Source organism: Scomber scombrus, chromosome 18, assembly GCF_963691925.1.
Source record: "Scomber scombrus chromosome 18, fScoSco1.1, whole genome shotgun sequence".
Taxonomy (NCBI): Eukaryota; Metazoa; Chordata; class Actinopteri; order Scombriformes; family Scombridae; genus Scomber; species Scomber scombrus.
In genome coordinates, this window is record NC_084987.1 from 15,448,393 (window position 1) to 15,462,497 (window position 14,105).

Consider the following 14,105-nt stretch of genomic DNA (forward strand, 5'->3'; position numbering starts at 1 on the left):
CCCGTGTAATACTTGTAAAATAAAGTTAATGTGATAAATCAGGCCTGTTGGCATCTTTTCATCATGTCCCAAAAGTGACATCTGCAGCAGCAACAGTATAATTGGGATTTTCCTACAACTTTTATTGGGTCTTGCAATCAGTTTTCATGTCAAGTCTACAGCTAATCCACTCATCACATGCTCAGTTGAAATTGACACACCATTTATACAATGAGGTTTCCCCTAAAGAAGAATCAGGACTGATTTATGAAAATATATTTGCATCCATGTGAGGCAGTTACTGTGTTTGCTAGATTGGCTAAATATACAAGTCTGTCTTTCAATTTGATTTTCCAAAATTATAATAGTGATTATTAAAGTCACATACAGTGGTGGAAGTAGTATTTAGATCCTCAAGGAAAAGTACAAGTAGAGCAAAGTACAAATGCTCTATTACTAGTAAAGGTCATGCATGAAAAATCCTACCACCTAGTGGTTTGACCCCTGACTGATAATTAATACTGAAACTGTAAGCAGCATGTTACTGTTGTAGCTGCTGGAGGTGGAGCTAGTTTGAACTACATATAAAGTTGGCTAGTTTAGTCCAGTGTCTCCTCATCAAGAGGTCTGTCACCCCCAAAAGGTGACCAGATAAATCTGAGGGGTCATTAGATGATTAATCGGAGAGGAAAGAAAAAAATGTTGACACAAATGAAACGATGTGAGATGTTCGATCCTGACTTGTTTGTAGGCTGTCAAAAGCCATAAAGGTTGGAAACCACTGGTTTTATTTTTAACAATTGGTTGTATTTTAAAAGCTTGTTATATTATCCACTCTGTCAAATTATCTAGCCAGTAACTATAGACTTCAAATGAATATGTAGTAGGACAAAATATACCCTGAAATGTAGTGGAGTGGAAGTATAAAGTACATAAAATATGAAATATACTAGTGCAAGTACCTCAAAATATTAAAGTAATGTACTCTGTTACTTTCCACCACTGTTCCAAATACAGTGAGGATCCCTGTACATGCACCGTCTTATTCTGCCATTTGAAACTACTTCTAATTCTCAGCACTCATACCAATGTTTCATTACTGGGTTTAGTCTAAACAAGTAGCTCACACACTCTGTCAAGAGTTTAGCACAAGTAACAAGACCATACACAATAAAATGATGTTTCTGGATTGTTTATTTCAACGATTCCACTGTACAAAATGTTTAGGAGGGGGGAGCTGCCTGCACAGCCTGGCCCCTCTGAACAGACACCCTGGTGTGAGTCTTGGCCAGATGGTCAGTGAACTCCTGAAACAACAAGATAAAAAGCCTGTTAATACACAACTTCACCTACATGTTTAACATTATTCTAGTGAATTTGATGTGGTGTGTGTACTGACCTGGTAGGGAGACTTGGTGAAGATGGTCTCCTTCCAGAGATCAGGGGTCAGGTAGCTGTAAGTCTTGGAGATGGCATCAAAGGTGGCCTTAGCTGTGGAGGGAACAAAAAAAAAAATAGATGCTAAATACAAAGCTCCATGTTTGACAGTGTAGCACCTTGTGTGGAAAATCTAAAATGTTGAGCACTGACAAGGGGAACAGAGGAGACTATTAAAACAGTCTTTCTGCCGTGCATTACAATACTCATTACTTTCTCTCCTGATAACGACAACTACACCACTGCAGAGGTGAAGCTGAGCAGAGCAAGGAGAAAACCAGAAACACACAGCTTTAGACACACCATCAGCTGAATCTTACCAAAGTTGCCAAGGGTGGCAGTGCAGCCCCTTGCGGAGGTGTAGCAATCATCGATACCAGCCATCATGAGCAGCTTCTTGGGCACAGGAGCCGACACGATGCCAGTACCACGGGGAGCAGGGATGAGACGCACCAGGACAGAACCGCAGCGTCCAGTCACCTTGCAGGGGACGGTGTGGGGCTTACCGATCTTGTTACCCCAGTAACCTCTCCTGACCGGGACGATGGACAGCTTGGCCAGGATGATGGCTCCACGGATGGCTGTGGCCACCTCCTTGGAGCACTTCACGCCCAGACCCACATGACCGTTGTAGTCTCCAATGGCAACAAAGGCCTGTAAAAGGAAACCAGAGGCCAACAATGTCACATCTGGGCAACCTCTACTATATACCACCACTAATTATGAGTCACCTGTCCAACAGATTTATCCATTTAACTCACCTTGAACCTGGTGCGCTGACCAGCCCTGGTCTGCTTCTGGACAGGCATGATCTTCAGCACTTCATCCTTCAGACCAGAACCCAAGAAGAAGTCGATGATCTCAGACTCCTACAGGAAAAAAATCTGAGTGTTATGACTTGTTACAGTTGTGAGAGAAACACATCTACCCTAGAATAGTTTTGCATTCTTCCAGATGGTGCAAGTACAGTTTTGAGTCACTGATCATAACATAATAGCAGTTTAACACCAAGTCCTTGAGTTAGGAGTCCATATAGACAGATGCAGCAACCCAAAATTAAAAAAAAGTGTTGTTGAACAATTACACAGGTGCCAGCATCAGGTGTTTAAACATTTTTTATTTCCCCCCCCCCCCCAAATCAGGCATCTTAGAAGCCGTTGTAATCATGTAATGTTACTTTCCATGAATCTGTTGTGTTCACGTTTATATTTTCCTTAAGTTACACAACTTAGTTTGTGAAACTAGAGTTCAAAGAAACCAAATTACACTGCTTTCAATGTTACCATCTGCTACGTTAATGTATGTGACAGTAAAGCCTCTTGAATCCCTACCGTAATTAATGCATTAAGTCACTAACTGAGGCAAACATACATAATATTAAACAGTAAACCTTTACATTGGTGAGTGGAGTGTGGAGAGAAACCTCATACACTTCTTAGCAATAGACATCCCCTTCCTCCTCTTTCAGCAGTAAAAACACAATAATAGTAGACACACTGCTCACCTTGATGGGAAGAGAGTACAGGTAGATCTCCTCCAGGGACTTGATCTTCATGTCCTTAACCAGGCGGCCCAGCTTGGTGACTGGCACCCACTAAAAGAAAAGGACCATCACCGTTTAACGACAATACCGGTATTAACTATTAGAAATATTAAGCCTGCCGCTGCAGACTAACTTCACCAGTTAATAAACAGTTCACAGTCAAACTTCATGCCTACCTCCTTGTCCTCGGACTTGCCACCCCGGGCACCGCGGCCCCTGCCACGGCCTCTGCCGCGTCCACGGCCCCGGCCGCGGCCACGGTCCCCAAAACCTCCGCGAAAACCTCCTCTACCACCGGCGTCGTCCGCCATTTGCTGCGGGACAAAACAGAGATCATAATTAACATACAATTCAACAAAGTGCTTTAATCATATAGTGTCTGTCTTATCTCCGAACACGAGCATCGCCGCCATAATTGGCACCGAACATCTCTTCAAAAAGTCACAATTATCTCAAATTCTGCTTTACTGCGATAATAAATGTCATAAGTATCTTGAAACAACATGTTGTTGTGTCATTTTGGAGTAATTCCTAATGTGTTTAGTACAACGATGCTTGAGATAAAAGAGGATTTTGACAAGAGTGAACGACGCAATGCTTCACTTACGTGATCGTTATAACAGGAAGAAGGACCGAGAAAAGTCTCGCCGATTTTTATTCTTAGCAGTCATCGCGAGATTTCCTTCAAGAGGAAAAAGTGGTGACTTCTGCCCCCTGTCGACAGTTTTTGACATCACTGATCAAAATGTAAAAGCATTTATTGCAATTTAGTTTTATTTAATTCATACCACATTGTTTTATTTCGAACATGTTTTATTGTTTCATCATTACTGTCGTTTTATTGTTTTATTACCATTATATGTCATCGTATACTAGGGATGTTTCTTTCAGTTTAATTTCAATTTATTTTATTTGTAAGATTTTTATGCTTAATCGTAGTACTTAAATGTTTTTAACTATGTAAAGCACGCTGTAACTTTGCTGTATAATTGAAGTTTATTATTTCTGTTTATGTATATTATATTGTTTGATAATTAAGTGTTTTATCTTTATATTATTATATTGCTAACATTAGTGGACATGAATATCGTTTTTCACCAGCTGGCTGATGGCTTATGCATTACTGTGATGATCAGCAACCTTCATCACTCATCATCAACAAACACAGTCTCGACTATCCTCTTAAATGAATCCTCTATGATGAATGAAAAACAATCCACAGCTGTAATGTCAAAAGCTTTATTTACAAAATGGATGAACCAACAGCACAAAAATTGGAAGGTGTGTCCAAAGTTTTGACTGTACCTACCCACATCTTCAAACACACACCTTCAAAGAAATGAACACGAGCAGAAATTATACACAGCAGTAGCCAACCAGCAGCAGCAACTTGACTCGTCCCTCAGCCGTTGCTGTTGTTGCTACTTGGAGTCCCACTGGAGCTGCCGCTGCTCTCTCCAATGTCCTCCTCCTCCACCTCGTGCAGGTCGTCCATCACCTCCAGGCTCTCACAGATCAGGCCTATCTGCCTCTTCATGTGTGCCATGGTGCTCTGCATCCTCCTCATCTTTCTCTGCAGGGCGGTGGCGATGGCCCTGTGGTTCCTCTGCCTGGCTTCGTACTCCTGCCTCAGCTGCTTGTAGCAGTTGTGTTGCGCCTCGGTGCGGTGGGAGAGTATCGTGCCACAGCCCATGTGACAGGGTTGGCGCCAGTGATCGCAGTGGCGTGCGTGGGTGTCCAGGTCCCTGCGGAGGAGCTGCGCACGGCAGCCCTGGTAAGGGCAGGGGATGAGCTCGTACAGACAGCTCATGCTGTGACAGTACTGCTCCGAGAGGGGGAAGGTCTCTGCACAACCACGGATCTCATTCTTACACTAAGAAGAAAAGGGCCACACAGATTAATCAATAGCTAGAAAACGACATTATGCATATTGACGCCTGTAGAATTGAAGTGTCCACGCAATCTGTCTCAACTTCACGTAGTACTTTTTGAAGACTATTATTATCAAACAGATGTGAAATTTTTTGCGTTGACAACAACTTGAATGAGTTATATTAAAGAATAGACTGTCGCATAGTTACATTAAGCTTAAATGATAAGTCCGTTAATTGGTTGGTTGATTGACAATAATCAACAACAACAACAAGTTATTTATCAAGCATCAATCAACAAACAGTAAACAACAAACCACTGGGCAACCAGTAAAATTTGCAACCACTTAATCATAATAATAACATATGTCATGATAACTACAAATATGTGTACAGATTCAACTCTCCTCCTATTTTCAGTTTCCTACCTTGATCTTCATGCGTCCGATAGATTTGCTCAGCTTGAACATGACAAAGATCAAGCTCGGGTTCACCGGCTTCCTGCAGCAGGGGCAGGTCTCCTGTCTGAAGAAAATAAATAACAGTGTTATTATGTATGGACCAGATATGAATAACAATGCAATATTGTACTTTTTAATTATTTATTTTTTTGCAGTGTCCATTTGTAGATCCATTCAGTACCTCTTCAGCCACTGTAAGATGCATTTCTTGCAGAAGATGTGGTGACACGCAGCTCTAACTGGACACCTGAGGACCCCCTGGCAGATGGTGCAGATCAGATCGTAGTCTGGAGTGTCCACAAACAGCTCCACATCATAGCCCCCACTCTGTGTTGACACCTCTGGGTCCGCCTGCATATGGCCAATTTAACACTACTTCATTTAAGGGTCATCATAATACACATTTATAATGGTTTTAAGTGACATATTGAGGATGAGAGCTGAGTAGATGGACATATTGTGACACTTAATGTAACAACAGGTAAATCAACAGGTAAATATTCTTTCCACAGGTGTAAACCATGACTCTACAGCTGTATACAACTGTCCATAGTGTTTCCAACATAAAGGCAGCAGGTGACAAAAGAGAATTGTTCTGGAAAGTCATATGACTTATCACATGATTAAAGAAAGCAGCCCTTTGCTTGTACTCTTTTTTTTAAGGAAAAAAGGTGAGATCATTTAAAAATGCTTAGCAACACTTAACATCTCTTAAGAGTTACTTATGTCATTTTTAGTTAATTCAAATATTTATTTATAAAATACCATGATATACGGTAGTTACATACAAGACTAGTTTACAAAATTTAAGATTTGAAAAAATAAAAAATCTCTTGACCTCATTAAGTTCACATACAAGCTAGAATATGCAGACTTTGTGAAATAGTTTCAAGAATCTGGTAATAAATGTGAGAAATAAACACTATATTACAAAAAGTAAACAGAAGCTGTTCTCCACTCACCATGATACTCTCCTTTCCTCACCGTGTTTCCATTCCCGGCGATGCTTTACTCCATATCGGTCCCCTCACATGTCACACACTCAACCCACACACCCGCGTTATCAATGCAACACACACATGAACATTCCTGACAAAACATGAAGGAGGGTCCGTGTGTGTGCGTGTGTGCGGACCAATGACAACAGTAAATTACATATAGATAATGGCTCTCATTATGAGGCGCGTCCTTTCCCTGCTGTTCTAGCATCAAAGCAAACAGCCTCCACATGTCAAACAGGAGCTTTTTTTCATGAATAGCTCAACAGCGTTTATTGTTGTGAGGCAATAGTGGCGAATTGTGTGATCACATAATATGCACATATTTTAATCCCCATTTTAATCTCCACAAACTTTAAGTGCCTATTTTGGATTATATGAAAATTTTATTGATACTAATCAATCTTAGTATGTTAAATGTTGACAGTAGGAATAAGGCTGGCCAATCACAGCTCCGTGCGCTGGAATGACGTACAAAGTGTGCGACTCGCCTATCAACATGCGGCATGGATGTGTTGACTGTAGCCAACGTGCATAGTGAGAAATAAGTCATTTAAGACTCTGTAACAACTGAAATATCTCGGGTTTTGGTATTTTTCTTTTATCGAGAGTAAGATGGCAAATACAAACCTTCAGTTCAAGACAAAGTAAGTTTTAGTTCCACCGCACGTGCAGGTTGTTAGCTGGCTAACACAGGTTAAGCTAAATGTGTTTTTACTGTCATTCAAAGTTGTAGAGACTTACCCCATATTTATGTCATTCTCTCACAGTTATGAAGTTTCTAGCAAGATTGAACCTTTTTACAAAGGAGGAAAAGTGCAGGTGAGCTGTGTGCTTTGTGTTGTGTGTATATGTTGCTATGTTGCTGACATTTGTGTGTGTTACCCGGTTGACCAACTTCAGTCATCTCAAAGAGGGACTTTGCACATTTACTATTGCACTTACAAAAACAGCGGATCCTTAAGATAAGATGTATCTATTGATTTACCTTAGGAGAAATTCAGAATTGACACAGCAGTACAGTTGAGAAAAAGTATCAGTGTAAGGGTTAAAGTGATATAGTAAAATAAAACACTATATACAGTAAACAATCTCTGTGTAAATACATCTGCATTAAATAAATGTGCAATATGCAGAAGTTCTTGAGATTATATACATGTGTGCAATGTTCCTGGGGTTAACATAGTAAGGACAGAATCAGTCTTTTTTTTAGTGGGAGTGGGAGGTACTGGGACCTCAAAGAGGGACTTTTCTGATTTCCGATTGCACTTGCAGAACGTTTGGGGACTTGTAAGTGGTCAAAATGATACAGAATAGACTGAGATAACCTGACTTTTCAGTCCCTAGTTCAAGACAACCTCTAAAAACAGTGGATCCTACATTTCCCCTGATGCAACCCAATATTTTCCTTGCTTGATAAATGTCATTGTCAGTGTCCACACCCTCAGTCTGTGAGGGTCAGTCAGTCAGTCTCAGACTGCAGTTGTTGAGTAATTGTTTGATCAGTGAAATGTCAAGAAATTCTGACAAAATGCAATTTGTCATTTTTTAGACCCTACAATGATGCCTTCAATTTGCTTTTTTTGTCCAATCAACAGTGCAGGATCTTGATATATTAATTTGACTGTTGTGTATGTTGAAGAAAAAGGCAAATTATTACATTTAAGAAGCTGGATCGAGAGAACGTTTTGGTAGTACATGTAGACATGTTCACACATACTCGCTTTACACATTCAGTCTGGGCATTTTGGGATTCACACTTTAGATAGCAAACTTTACATCACATGGACATGGAAAATATGATTTGTGTTTTAGACAAAGCTCATTATACATCTCATTGGTGTTTAAATAGTTTGTTTGATAAGGGAACTGACTTTGACATGTATAATCAGCGCACTGCCCCTTTAACTTTTCATTAACCTGTTTTTGTTTTTCAGATCAGCAAAGATGAGAATTACATTTTTTGCACCTGTGGATCTCGTGTCAATGTTTTGGAGATCAGCACAGGGAAAATCGTCCACAGCATTGAACACGTGAGTCCAGAACCACTTCATGCATCTCGTACCTTTTTATTTGTCTTTTAGAGCCTTTTTATCATATGTGTCCATACTGTGATTGCAGGATGATCAAGAGGACATCACATCATTTGCACTCAGTTGTGATGATGAGGTAAGCAAACACATGAATCAACTGATTACCTAACTCATACAAACCTCATGGTGTAAACATAATATCAACATGTAGAGAGTATTCAGCATGTCTCTGTGTCCCTCCACAGCTGCTGGTAACAGCCAGCAGGGCCCTGCTGCTGAAGCAGTGGGACTGGAAGCAAGCTCAGTGTACCCGCTCCTGGAGGGCCATTCACACTGTGCCTGTAGCCAGCATGACCTTTGACTCCACATCCACGCTCCTGGCCACAGGTCAGCCAACACAGGACTAATGACAATCAGTTTTGACTTTTGTGGCGCTAGTGTCATTGTGATTTTGCTACATGGACATTACACAGTTTGTAGAATTTATCTTCTTGTTTGTTTTGCAGGTGGCTGTGATGGCACGATAAAGCTTTGGGATGTTGTGAAGCAATACTGCACCCATAACCTTAAAGGGTCATCTGGTGTTGTGCAGTAAGTCAAGATATCTACCAACTAGAAATGTTATTGGTTTCATGATTACACTAATACTCTACTCTCAGCCAGGGGATAAGACAAGTGAGTCATTTCTGGACAGGCCTGGGTATTGTTTGCGTATAAAATAATTGAGTTAATACAATAATGATACATATAATAATAATAATAATAATAATAATTAAAGCCGCAAGCGGCGATGGCGGGCCCTCGCTCACCCATGCCACCGCGGGGCCTGAGGCATGGCGGGGCTGTGGCGTGAAGCAGAAAGTGAGAAAAAACCTGGAAGGAGGCCAAAAATGCAATGTTTCGTTCATCCAGTAGGGGGAAGTCACAGGTAGTTACACATGGTCTGGTGTGGTCTGGTGTGTTCAGGGTCAGTCCCTCATCACACATGTGAAGTTTCGTGGAAATCGGACAATGTTGATGCTAAAAATGGCACTTCCTGTTTCCACTAGGGGGCGACATGAGCGACACCCCTATCAGATGGAAGAGCTCTCCACCCTGGACCTGTGTATCAATTTTCATGATGTATGTGGGCGTGAGAGCCACTCGTATGTACATGGCGAGCACGCCAAAGTTAGTTGAGCCCTGGCAGACACGCCCTTTGACCTACGGATGCGCAGAGCACAACTTAAGCTCAGCTAGGTCTGGAGATGTTGCGTACCTAATTTGAACTTGATCGGGAGAACGCTGTGGGAGGAGTTAATTTTAGGCGGGAAAAAATCAAAACCAAAATGGCCGACTTCCTGTTGGGTTGAGGTCATGAGGTCAAGAGGCTTTTTTGCATATGTGGGTATAATACATATGTGTACCGAATTTTGTGAGCATAGGACAAAGTTAGCAAAATTCCCTATGGGCATTTTTGGACTTTGTAGGGGGCTCTATTCCGCCATTCTGCGTCGACCATGTGCGACCACCCAAAAATATCGAATTTCGGATGAGGCCGGACGTCCGTGCAAAAGTATAAGCATTTTCGCATTTGGGAAAGGGGCGAAATTGGGGCACGAAATGTCGGAAGAATAATAATAATAATAATAAACATTACAATTTCAATAGGGCTTTCGCCAGGCGACTTGCAGTCGCCGCTCGGGCCCTAATAATAATAATAATAAACATTACAATTTCAATAGGGCTTTCGCCAGGCGACTTGCAGTCGCCGCTCGGGCCCTAAAAACGGTACAAATTCAATAGGGTCCTTGCCTCCAGGCAAGGGCAGGACTCCTCTGGAGTCTTCGCCCTCTTGCCTTTCGGCTCGGTCCCTAATAATAATAATAATAAACATTACAATTTCAATAGGGCTTTCGCCAGGCGACTTGCAGTCGCCGCTCGGGCCCTAATAATAAACATTACAATTTCAATAGGGCTTTCGCCAGGCGACTTGCAGTCGCCGCTCGGGCCCTAATAATAATAATAATAATAAACATTACAATTTCAATAGGGCTTTCGCCAGGCGACTTGCAGTCGCCGCTCGGGCCCTAATAATAATAAACTTTGTTTAGATAGCCTCTCTCATACACAAAATGCTACTAAAACTGCTTAAAATTTAAATTGCTAAAACACTGGAAACATCTTAAAAGAGAAAATAAGTAGAATAATAAATTATTACACATGGTTATTACACGGTGAACTGCTAATAACAGATTCTAGATAAAAGCAAGTCTAAAAGTAAGAAGAGAGAGAACACACAAACTCTTAAGACAACATCTCGAATGTTAAGTCTAAAATTGGATAAAATTGAATTTAAATCAGGAAATGTATGATTAAAGAACAGGTAGATTACATATCTGACCAGACATTCAATTCCTTTGTTATGGACATGTTGTCATTATTATGTAGTCAGTATTAAAAAATTATCAAAGTTTGATACCCAGCCTTATTCCTGGAGCCTTATTGAGCTGAAGAAACAACAAAGAGTTTCATGAACAGAGTTGTAACAGGTTTAGGATTGTCATTAAAGTTGTTATTAAATGTTTGTTATAATGTTGATTTTGTAACTAAATATCTGAAGTTAATGACAAACAAAAACCTTGTGTGTGTCTGCAGCCTGGTCGAGTTTCACCCAGATATCAGCCGCCTGCAGCTCTTCTCTTCATCTCTGGACTGTGGCATTCGGCTGTGGGATCTGAGCTCCAGCCAGTGTGTGTGTGTGCTGCAGAGCCACTACAGCGCTGTCACCTCTCTCAGCTTCAGCTCCGATGGCGACACCATGATCAGGTACTGTCCACTCAGCTTCTCGATGGATAATTCAATTAAAATTGTGATGAATCAAATCTTGATCATTTGGGATTTTCCGAGTCTCTAATATTGTGTACTTTTTCATGGTTGTAACTGTTTGCTCATCTTTACTTGTAGTTCTGGCAGAGATAAGATCTGCACAGTGTGGGACCTGAAGACCCAGGAAGCCAAGAGAACTGTACCAATCTACGAGGTAAAAACTGAAATACATTTCTTCTTTGCTAATGGATGCCAATGACTTCTTTGAATAACATCCTGACAGACCAAATCTTCATTCAGTCATCATTTGTTGCAGCTATATTTGTTCATTTCTGTGTGTTGTCCTTGTCTGCAGGCTGTGGAGGGTGTTGTGCTACTGCCTCAGAAACAGGACTTCTCTCAGATCGGAGTAAAGAGCGAAGACTTGCATTTCGTCACAGCTGGCAGCAAAGGTTTGACTCCTGCACCGTCTCGAGAATCAAATCTGTATTTGAGCGCTTTCTGTCACTGACCTCTTCTCCCTATCACCCTGCAGGTGTGTTGAGAGTGTGGGAGGTCAGCACTGCACGCTGCGTTTACACCCAGACCCTACCCTCCACCCTCAGCCCCGATTCTGAGGAGGAGGAAGAAAAGGACGATGACCCCCGCAGCCTAGTGTACCTCATTCACCTGCCTGCCTCCTCCAGACTGGCCACAGTCACTGCAGAGCACAACATACTGCTCTACCAGCTGCCTGCTCTCACCACACAGCAACAGGTTGGTACTGATCATGGTATTAGGTAACAGTGCTAATATTTATTGTTTGGAAATTAAGTGTCAGATTGCCAACATGTGCCAGTGTAAATTAGTAAGTCGTTTTAACAAGATTTTACATGGTACATACACGGTTTAATGTTTCTCTATAGCAACACATTGTGATGGACGACTTGTGTAACATCAAACTAGAGATTGAAGATGTTCAGGACCCAATAATTAATACATGCACGTCGTTTCTCTGTTTGCTCCCCTTCTCCACCCTGCCCTTACAGTTTGTGGGCTACAGTGACGAAGTGCTGGATGTGAAGTTCCTCGGTAAAGGTGACAGCCACATCATAGTGGCCACCAACAGCTGCCAGATCAAGGTGTTTGAGCTGCTCACCAACAGCTGCCAGATCCTTTACGGACACACAGGTCAGTCACCAGCAGAGGGCAGCAAGTGTATGTGTATACATGCATCTGACAAATATTAGTATGTTTATTCATTTGCAGAAGAGCTGAAAAGTATATATAACAGTCTGTGATACTGCAGTGAGTGTGTGTTTTCCAGCAGATGCATGTGTGCAATTATCTTGTACACATGTCAACCTCATCTAACTATAATGTTGGTAAAATAAGGCACACTTTGCTCTATTTTTGCAACGTTTACTGTTGTTTCTTAAAGTTGTCACAAGTGACTGGAAATGAAAATCTGTGAGGAAAAGCAAACATTTTCAGGCTCTCTGTTAAAGTCACTGTGCTGCCAGGTTTTTTATCATAAAGTGACTAATGATAGTAATAACCTTTTATATTTGTAGAGTAAACCTGCACAGTGCTCAGCAAGAAAGTAAATGAAAAAATAATTTCTAAAAATCTTAATGATATAGTGTAATGTAATTTTAAGGTAATTGAATGATAAGCTTTTATACCACTTTATTATAAAAATAAAAAACACAAAATGGGTTCAGTAGGTTCCCACAAGTCTCCCCTATACAGACATGCCCATTTTATGCCAAGCTCATGCTGTTTTTTGCATGCAGTTTAAATAATCCTGCATAATGGGACCCCCATAAAAAAAATTCAGATCTGTGTGAATTGACCCCAAAATTGCTGCAACAACTTATGGGACATGATTTAGCAGGAGAATTGCCATCATAATGTTTTAGGCCCATGTTCATTCTAAACTTTAAACATTTGTTTATTACAGATGTATGACTAGAAAAACTTAATGCTGAGCTGCATATCAAACTAATCTTCAGGTTCCCATAAAGGTTTCCTGCCCTCCTCTAAAAAGAGAAAGAAATTGGTCTATTGTAGGGAGGGGGAATGAAAGAGGTTAGAAATAGAAAAAAATGTTGCTTAGCAGGTTTGATAGCTGTTTATGTGATACTCACTACTGTTCTTATCTTTTTATCATCCCCAGACACAGTCCTCTCACTGGATGTGTTCAAAAAGGGCTTTCTGTTTGCAAGCTGTGCGAAGGTGAGCACACTGCAGACAAGGAAACAATAAACCTACACATTGAACTATGTTTAGGCATTTGGCTCATGCAGATGTTCCAGTGTCAATGCAAAACCATTAATATCCACACATGGACACAATCAACAGAAGCCATTCTATAAAAATAGTAGCGTATTAAACCACATTCATGCCAACAGTGACATTAATATATTGTGTGTTTGTCTATAGGACAGGTCAGTGCGTGTGTGGCAGATGGACAGCGACAGTGGGCAGGTACACTGTGTGGCCCACGGCTCCAGCCACACTAATGTTGTTGGTTCAATCACATGCTCCAGGTAACACCACACTTTCCTGCAGTCATATGTGTATTTTTCTTATCCCATGTTAAGGATTGACCTAAAATGAAAAAAGAGAGAGAAAATGTTCTTAAATATAAAGGAAATCACTGAGTTTCTGTAAGTCTATATGACAGTAATGATGCTCTTGCTTTTTTATGTACAGGATGAAGGCATCTTTCATAGTGTCTGGTAGTCAGGACTGTACTGTAAAGGTGTGGGATCTCCCTGAAGACTTGTCTACGACAGGAGGGGAAATACATCAGCTGACTGCCCACTCCACAGAGAAGGCACACGATAAGGTACGAGAGGAAAATACTGCACACTGTCCAGGAAAAACAAAAAACTTCAACCATGTGCAATTGATAGCATGCACAAAAGAAGCCATACACACAGATACACTCAAATATCATGTGGAAATCACTTGTTTTCTATATCGCTGAC

The 14,105-nt window shown here is 41.1% G+C and overlaps 3 protein-coding genes across 3 annotated transcripts in view; 1 reads left to right on the plus strand and 2 right to left on the minus strand.

Moving 5' to 3' along the window:
• Positions 1–1,155: 1,155 nt before the first annotated feature.
• rps2 (ribosomal protein S2) lies at positions 1,156–3,588 on the minus strand. The gene is made up of 7 exons (XM_062439201.1): positions 3,567–3,588; positions 3,136–3,273; positions 2,921–3,010; positions 2,178–2,285; positions 1,737–2,070; positions 1,379–1,470; positions 1,156–1,286 (listed from the first exon to the last, which is right to left on the minus strand). Exons 2-7 carry the CDS (start codon positions 3,268–3,270, stop codon positions 1,203–1,205), a joined length of 843 nt encoding a protein of 280 aa, XP_062295185.1. The 5' UTR covers positions 3,271–3,273; positions 3,567–3,588; the 3' UTR covers positions 1,156–1,202.
• A 773-nt stretch (positions 3,589–4,361) lies between these two features.
• On the minus strand, positions 4,362–6,338 carry rnf151 (ring finger protein 151). The gene is made up of 4 exons (XM_062439293.1): positions 6,254–6,338; positions 5,473–5,642; positions 5,259–5,355; positions 4,362–4,832 (listed from the first exon to the last, which is right to left on the minus strand). Exons 1-4 carry the CDS (start codon positions 6,254–6,256, stop codon positions 4,362–4,364), a joined length of 741 nt encoding a protein of 246 aa, XP_062295277.1. The 5' UTR covers positions 6,257–6,338.
• A 458-nt stretch (positions 6,339–6,796) lies between these two features.
• tbl3 (transducin beta like 3) overlaps positions 6,797–14,105 on the plus strand; it is an 18,177-nt gene continuing 10,868 nt past the window's right edge. Inside the window, exons 1-14 of the mRNA XM_062438837.1 lie at positions 6,797–6,936; positions 7,060–7,111; positions 8,227–8,322; positions 8,411–8,458; positions 8,568–8,709; positions 8,829–8,913; positions 10,960–11,130; positions 11,269–11,344; positions 11,486–11,582; positions 11,666–11,886; positions 12,159–12,300; positions 13,289–13,347; positions 13,555–13,661; positions 13,828–13,963. Of these exons, the coding sequence (XP_062294821.1) occupies positions 6,905–6,936; positions 7,060–7,111; positions 8,227–8,322; positions 8,411–8,458; positions 8,568–8,709; positions 8,829–8,913; positions 10,960–11,130; positions 11,269–11,344; positions 11,486–11,582; positions 11,666–11,886; positions 12,159–12,300; positions 13,289–13,347; positions 13,555–13,661; positions 13,828–13,963 (1,464 nt within the window). The 5' untranslated portion in view covers positions 6,797–6,904. The remainder of the gene's footprint in view (positions 6,937–7,059; positions 7,112–8,226; positions 8,323–8,410; positions 8,459–8,567; positions 8,710–8,828; positions 8,914–10,959; positions 11,131–11,268; positions 11,345–11,485; positions 11,583–11,665; positions 11,887–12,158; positions 12,301–13,288; positions 13,348–13,554; positions 13,662–13,827; positions 13,964–14,105) is intronic.

Excerpts from the sequence above, each read along its gene's own strand:
- rnf151 (XM_062439293.1), bottom strand. Across the intron at positions 5,356-5,472 it reads ATCTTACAGTGGCTGAAGAG|ACAGGAGACCTGCCCCTGCT; the intron begins GTACTGAATGGA and ends TATTTTCTTCAG. Across the intron at positions 4,833-5,258 it reads TCGGACGCATGAAGATCAAG|TGTAAGAATGAGATCCGTGG; the intron begins GTAGGAAACTGA and ends TTTTCTTCTTAG.
- rps2 (XM_062439201.1), bottom strand. The coding sequence starts at position 3,270 with ATGGCGGACGACGCCGGTGGTAGAGGAGGTTTTCGCGGAGGTTTTGGG. Across the intron at positions 1,471-1,736 it reads TGCCACCCTTGGCAACTTTG|CTAAGGCCACCTTTGATGCC; the intron begins GTAAGATTCAGC and ends TTCCCTCCACAG. Across the intron at positions 1,287-1,378 it reads TCACCAAGTCTCCCTACCAG|GAGTTCACTGACCATCTGGC; the intron begins GTCAGTACACAC and ends TTGTTGTTTCAG.